Source organism: Eptesicus fuscus, chromosome 6 (genome assembly GCF_027574615.1).
Source record: "Eptesicus fuscus isolate TK198812 chromosome 6, DD_ASM_mEF_20220401, whole genome shotgun sequence".
Classification (NCBI taxonomy): Eukaryota; Metazoa; Chordata; class Mammalia; order Chiroptera; family Vespertilionidae; genus Eptesicus; species Eptesicus fuscus.
Genome location: NC_072478.1, coordinates 36,371,069 through 36,378,621, shown reverse-complemented (window position 1 = coordinate 36,378,621; position 7,553 = coordinate 36,371,069). Strand labels below are relative to the sequence as shown.

At 40.6% G+C, this 7,553-nt stretch overlaps 1 protein-coding gene across 1 annotated transcript; it reads left to right on the top strand.

Moving 5' to 3' along the window:
- Window positions 1–1,146: 1,146 nt before the first annotated feature.
- SAP30 (Sin3A associated protein 30) lies at window positions 1,147–7,251 on the top strand. The gene is made up of 4 exons (XM_008155239.3): window positions 1,147–1,778; window positions 3,373–3,498; window positions 3,897–3,995; window positions 6,916–7,251. Exons 1-4 carry the CDS (start codon window positions 1,458–1,460, stop codon window positions 7,036–7,038), a joined length of 669 nt encoding a protein of 222 aa, XP_008153461.1. The 5' UTR covers window positions 1,147–1,457; the 3' UTR covers window positions 7,039–7,251.
- Window positions 7,252–7,553: the final 302 nt, after the last annotated feature.

Here is a 7,553-nt window from a genome sequence, read left to right as displayed (position 1 = left end):
GAATTTTCAAAAACAGCACCACCAAAACCCTGTTGGTTTGTATTTTCTTTAAACAATGGGATTTTTAAACAAGGTATACTTACTGATTAGGACATGCAGTAACTAGCAAAGGTGCAGCTTTTGTATGTGCCACTCCCATCCTTCTCCCCGGCTCTCCACAAGCACGCGCCCACATGCACGCACGCACAACCATGTACACACACACACACACACCGCCAACACGCGCGTGCGACAACCCAGGAAACGCGGTTTCTTTCTCCCCTGCAGAAACTTTCTGAGGAGCCCTCAAACTAACTCGGTATTGGTAGGGTTCCACGTTCCCTTTTTAAAAACATTAGACTCCGCCCTCTCCAGGTCCATTCCAGGAGAAATGAAAAAGATTGGGGGTGGCGGCGAAAATAAGGCCTGTTATAGTCAACTAGTCAGTAGCTCCACCTCAGGAAGCCGCAGACTTTGTGAGCCCAAGAATAAAACGCGTTCCTTGCATGGACATGCAAAAAATTTCGAAACGGCCTTCTGCCCAGGCATTTGTGAGGAGCCTGCCCCTAAGCAGGCGTTCTTAAGTCGCGTCAATGAATGGGACGGCTATTCAGCCCCGGTGTTTGCTGCGGAACCTCCCGGACCCGCAAAGCGCCAGCTCGCCCGAGTTGTCTTTGGTTCGGGTTTCCCACAAAAGCGTGGTCACACCGAAAACTCTTTTTATCACAAATACGATAACGACCCCGAAACTTTTTCCAGCACCCTCACTCTCCTCCTCCCCTGCCCGCCTCCTTTTGCACTTCGCTTCCGGAGTTGAGTGACCTCGTCGTCTAGAATGCCAACTCTGCAAAATTCCAGGAGCTAAACACCAACCAACCAACCAACCAACCTCCCCCAAGGGCTTAGAAACTGGAAAACGTAGCACACCCCCACAACACGCCCCTTGTTTTCCCCGAGGTTTAAAAAAATAATAAAACGTCCGGCCCATTGCGGCGCAATGCATGCTAGGATAAGTAGTTCCTCCCACCCGCGTGGCGCGGGATCAGGACAGAGATTAGGTTGACTGCCCAGAAGAGTACTACAGTTCCCGTCGTGCCTTGAGGTAGAATGGAAGGGGCGGGGCGGTAGAGGGCTTATTGCGCTTGCGCTGGACCAAGGGCCGGAGGGAGGCGGAGACGCAGCGGTCCAACTGCTGTAGAGTCTCCATGTGACAGGGAGCTGGGTTTCAGCTCCTGGCGCCGCCCGACTCTGGTTCCCGACCCTAAGCACTGTCCACTGTCCGGAGCCCGCAGACCCCAGCAGGCGGGAGGCGCCCGGTGTTCGGCTGTGCTGCCAAAGGACTCGGGGTGCAGAGTGAATTGCCGCCGCCAGGCCAGGTGCGAGCGACCCCGCCGAGACCCCGGAGTATCCGGAGCCAGGCGGAGCGGCGAGGCGGAGCGGGGATTTCTGTGGGCGCCGGCGCCCCGGAGCGCGGAGGCATGAACGGCTTCACGCCGGAGGAGATGAGCCGCAGCGGGGACGCGGCGGCTGCAGTGGCCGCGGTGGTCGCTGCGGCCGCCGCCGCCGCCGCCGCTTCGGCCGGGAACGGGGCCGGAGCGGGTGCAGGAACTGAGGTGCCGGGCGCCGGGGCAGTCTCGGCGGCTGGGCCCCCAGGAGCGGCCGGGCCGGGCCCCGGACAACTGTGCTGTCTGCGGGAGGACGGAGAGCGGTGCGGCCGGGCGGCAGGCAACGCCAGCTTCAGCAAGAGGATCCAGAAGAGCATCTCCCAGAAGAAGGTGAAGATAGAGCTGGACAAGAGCGTAAGTGACGGCGGGACGGCCCGGCCCTGCCCGCCCCCTTGGGGACCCGGGGGCGGTTCACTCTGGGGCTGTTAGGCCGGGCATTCAGAGCTCCCCCGGACCTGTCAGCAGCGCACACCCGTTGTGGGGGGGTCTCTGGTAGGAAGCAAGCCACAAAGTCGCAGCAACTCCGGCCGCCACTCCCGAAAGACACACACGCGCACGCTGCGCTTCCTCGCCCCCGCAGCCTCCCACAACCCGCCCCCCGCGTCCTTCCCGCTCCCTGTCTTCTCCCTCCCCCCTTCGCTGAGAACTGGAAACGAAACAAAGGGAACCAGCGCTCGGAGGGAGGGCCTGGAGTAGTTTTCTTGTAGCCCCGCTGCTCCTTTTTGGAATGGAGGCGCCTTTGTTGTGCTGCCCCGAGCTGGCGTTTGGCCCCAGGGAGTAGGTTCCCGGGTCTCGGGAAAGGGGAATCCTGCAGGGACCTGACGCTGCAGTCGAGGAAGATCCCGCTTCCTGTCCCCCTGAGCGCACAGAGAGAGGGTAGCCGAGCGCCCCCCTGCTCTGCGGGGAGCCGGGGCTGTGAACGGTGGCGGCGGTGTCCGCCTCTGGGGCAGCTGCTGCCGGCGTGGGGAGCACGTAGTCTCCGTGGCTGTGCCCTGCCCTCAGGATTTCCTTTAACGTCCCTTCTGCACGTCTGTTATTTCGACCATCTGTGTCGATGAGACTTTTAGAAACAACCATTGCCGCTTTCCGGAGCTCTGGCAGGCAGTAAATTAAGAACAAGAGGTCAGAATCTAGCACGCTTCCTGCTCATTTTTAACTTGCACTTAGCAAAAAAGTTCATGTAAAAAGCCTGTTAGCTCAGTCCTTTATTGTTTGTGTTTTTTTTTAAAGAAGTAGCTGTTACTGTATGAAGCCCGAGATTTCACATGTTAGTATACAGCTCTCAAAACTATATGTAATTAACATTTTGGAAGGTTTGTGATACCTTCTGCTTGTTTAAACGGTTCTTCAGTCATGTTCATGAGAAACTTTTTAGGTACACTCGAATAATTTCCCATTGCTTTGGTTGGGGAAACGTATTACAGGTAAATGCATTTAATACTCAGGAAACTTTATCATTTCAAATCTAAATATAGTTATTGTGAAAATCAATAGCTCATTTGTAAAAAGGAATAGTTTTATATTTGAAGTATTAAATTAGGAAGAAAGGTTAGGAAACATATTATGCTACTAACATATGCTCTTTAAATAGAGAAAGTACTATCAAATAGCAAAATCGTGGGCAACATCATTATTCCCCTTGTTAGCAAAACATCATGATTTAACTCATCTAGTTGAAACTCACTGACAAAGTCTAGGGGGTTGGAATTTCTCCTTCTTTCTTCCTTCCTGACGGTCACCCCTCCCCACCCCACTTCCCAAGCCTCTTAACAGTATGGCCAGACATGCATGTTTTAACTGTGTGCAGGACTTTAGAAAAAAAAATTCCCTTAACAATGCCGTTTTGACTGTTGTTTTTTAAATGATTCACTGTGGTCTATGTATTTTACTAATACATAGATGTATTTTACTGTAATTCTAAATAGTATGTGAAACTTTTCTGTTTCAGGTAAGGCATCTTTACATTTGTGATTATCATAAAAATTTAATTCAGAGTGTTCGAAACAGAAGAAAGAGAAAAGGGAGTGATGATGATGGAGGAGATTCACCAGTTCAAGATATTGATACTCCTGAGGTAAAGGAAAGTTTTTACATGTTAAATGTAAATCCTAAGTAGTCCATTCTGAAACTTTTATAAAAAAGATATGAACACATTTGAAAAGTACTTAAAACATTTGAAAAATCTGGAAATGAAAGCAAAATTAAATATAGCCAGTTAACACACAGTTACACAATTTGACTTGTTATATTTTTAATTGTCAATTCTTATAGTTCTGTGGTCTTACTTTTTCCCCCTAAACAGTTTTTAGTATTTATCCTCAAAAGATTAAAATGTTTATTGCATTTATCGTTTTGATTCTATAAAATAATAGAGTGAAAATTTTATTGTGCAGTAATTGAAATGTTATGCATATCAAAGATAAGTTTTTAACAAATTGCTTGAACTAATTCATATATGTTAATTTTTTCTAGGTTGATTTATACCAATTACAAGTAAATACACTTAGGAGATACAAAAGACACTTCAAACTACCAACCAGACCAGGACTTAATAAAGCACAACTTGTTGAGGTATTTATGAGTTTTAAACTATTTAAAACTTTAAAGGACTCTGTTCATACAAAAAAGGAGTCATTACATGCTAATGCAATTGTTAACGGGTATATAAAACAATATATTTTAGTTAGAAAGATTCAAGTTAATTTTTAAGAAGTCTATTGTGGAAGAATCTAGTTACCTAGAAATTTTGTCTGACTCTTAGCAAATTTCTTTACGTAATGACTACTCAATGGATTGTATATAGTTTTCTAAGCATCTTATTTTTTTAAATATATTTTATTGATTTTTTACAGAGAGGAAGAGAGAGGGATAGAGAGTTAGAAACATCGATGAGAGAGAAACATCCATTAGCTGCCTCCTGCACACCCCCACTGGGGATGTGCCTGCAACCAAGGTACATGCCCTTGACTGGAATCGAACCTGGGACCCTTCAGTCCGAAGGCCGATGCTCTATCCACTGAGTCAAAACAGTCAGGGCTAAGCATCTTCTAATTATAGGTTTCTGAAATATTTAATTTTTTATTCTAAAAATTTATTTTAAAATTTCATTTACTCAACAAATATTTATTGAACATCTAATTGAGGAATAATAAAATAAATTAATAAACTTTGATGTCTTTATCAGAATTTTTTAAAGTTTCTAATGAAATAGGTCTACATATAAGCTCCTAAACAGTATTTCCATAACTTTCTGATTTAAATGTTTCAGAATTTGCCCTTGTTAATGTTAGTTTGTTTTATTTTAGACATCCATGTTTTCTTTTCTTTTTTTAAATATATTTTTATTGATATATTTTTATTTCAGAGAGGAAGGGAGAGGGAGAGAGAGCGAGAAGCATCAATGATGAGAGAGAATCACGCCTCCTACTGGGGATCAAGCCCACAACCTGGACATATGCCCTGACTGGGAATCGAACCATGACCTCCTGGTTCATAAGTCAGTTCTCAACCAGCCAGCCGAGCTTTTCTTTTTAAAAAAAATATCTTTTTATTGTTTTGTTTTTTTTTTTTTTTAGAGAGAGGAAGAGGGAAAGGGGGGAGGAGAGAGAGAGAGAAAGAAAGAAAGAAACAGATTGGTTGCCTTCTTTACACACCCAGACCAGGAATTGAACCTGTAACCTATCCGGTATTGAACAAGTGGCCTTTCAGTGAATGGGGCTAGGCATCCAGGTTTTCTTCACATCTAGAAGATGCAAAGACTGTGTCCAAGCTTTTACTTAAATAGTTTGTTTTGATGTAGGAGTTCTAGTCCTTTAGTGAATTTTGAAAAGTTGAGTGTATGTGTGTGTTTATGTGTGTGTGTTCTCAGGAAAAATAGAACCAAGAAGTCTGTACTTCTATTGGTAGTCTAAGTATTATATTAAGATGTTTATTGATTTACATATTTATACTTTAATTAATTTAAAATAAAAATGTTAATCTAGGCAGAATAAAAATGTAAATATATAAATCATTTTTCTCATATTCTTTATATTTAATTTAATAATCCAACATTTTCTAAAATGTGCATATTGAATAAGATAAAGGATGAATAGCAGGTACAGCTGTTTGGCAGAATGAAATGCTTTTTAACATTAAGATCCAATATATTAATTTCTTAACCAGAATTTTTTCTTTCTTCTTGGCTAGGCAACAAAAATCAAGTTGTCTTTAAATCTGATTTAAAATATCTAGTCTGTTTGGATTATATAGCACATTAGTATAACATAAATATAGTTATTATCTTCCATGATGAAACGATACCAAAATATACATATACTAATCGAGTGGAAGTACTTTGTTTTAGGACAAATCAGAACCAAAGAAATAATTTTTTTAAATGTGTAAACCAAACCTGAAGTTTTTGATAATCTAATCTAAATAATTACTTTTTTTCCTAGAGCTTTTTTTTTTTTTTAATGAGAAATAGTCATAATCTAAATAGCCATGAATGTAGCCCTTGCCAGGTAGCCCAGATCATTGTCCTGGTACACAAAGGTTGTGGGTTTGATCCCCAGTCAGGGCACATAAAAGAATCAACCAATGAATGTATAAAGGAGTGGAACAACAAATCTCTTTCTTTCTCCCTTTCTCTTTTTCTCTTCCTCTCTCTAAACTCAATAAATAAAAAAGTAAACAAATAGCCTATTAGTGTTATAGTTTATTTAGTCAGAAATATAGATATTTATAAGTGATTCCAGAATTGAATAATGATCCTCCTTAAGTCTCTTACTTATCATTTGGATAACCTTTCTTTAAGTAGTTTTATCTTCCAGAATCTAGATATGCTCTTGAGCATCCCAGTTTAGTTCTATTGGTAGTTGCAGTGTACATGTTAGATTTGTGAAAAAGCAAGAAATTAGGAAAACATTCTTCAGTGAACATCCCTCTTTTTCCTATCATTTTCCATTTGTAATTTTTATTCAGAAAAATTTTCAAGACCCCTTAACAGAGAATATTATTAATGAATGAATGAACATAATTCATAGCAAACATATTTGTATCATATTTCATGGTTTGTTTCTATAGTACCAAACTTTCAACTTTATATTTATTCTTTTTCTATGAATAGGGCCTAAACCATTACATGATACATGTGGACTCTTACATTCTGTTTTATTTCATTGATATTTAAAGTTTAAAAAGTAAAAATACTGCTTTCTAACCTAGATTCCAGTTATAAAATTTAAAATAAAAGTAAATATATATTCTAATTAATTTAATTGAGTTGCCTGAAGGGTCCTTTGAAATCACACTGTCTCTTGTTCATAACATCTTATTCTTATATGCTTTTTGTCCTGTTGGTATTTTGTTGAATACAATTTATTTTTAAATGGAAATAGTTCTTATTATCACATAGTACTTTTTCTTTTGATGAAAGTGTTTTTTACCTAGTTTATGAAATCTGTTAATACCTATAATTTAATTTCCTCAATTTTTTTTTTCTTCATAGATAGTTGGTTGCCACTTTAGGTCTATTCCAGTGAATGAAAAAGACACCTTAACATATTTCATCTATTCAGTGAAGAATGACAAGAACAAATCAGATGTCAAGGTTGATAGTGGTATTCACTAGGAGAGATGGAATTGAGACTAAGACTTGGATATGCAGATGTTAAGACTGTTTACTGTTTTTCACATGTAGAAATAAATGTTCCTGTGTATTTTTTCTACAGAGGATTTTCTCTGGTTTTATTTTCCTTGTTTCTGACTCTAATAATTAGTTGGAAACTCATGTAAAGAAGCTTTCCTAGATTAACAAGTATTTTAAATAAAAGTATTACTATTATAGTTGCTTCAGTGTATTTATTTTGTGAAACTTGATTTTTATTTTAAGATGACTTTCAGGGATCTGTATTAATTGAGACTTTAATATAAAAAGCATTTTGTTACCCCTTGTCCGTCCCCCCCCCCTTTTTTTTTAATTCTAAGAAATTAACAGATTAAGGGACAATCTGATTTGGAATTAAGAATACTCTAAATATCCTAAAAGTGCTTTTTAGTGCTAAGAAGTTTAAAAAAATAGAATTCCATTGGAATGCAACTTCTTTATTATTTCCTTTTTTTATTATTGTTGCTTGACATAGTATC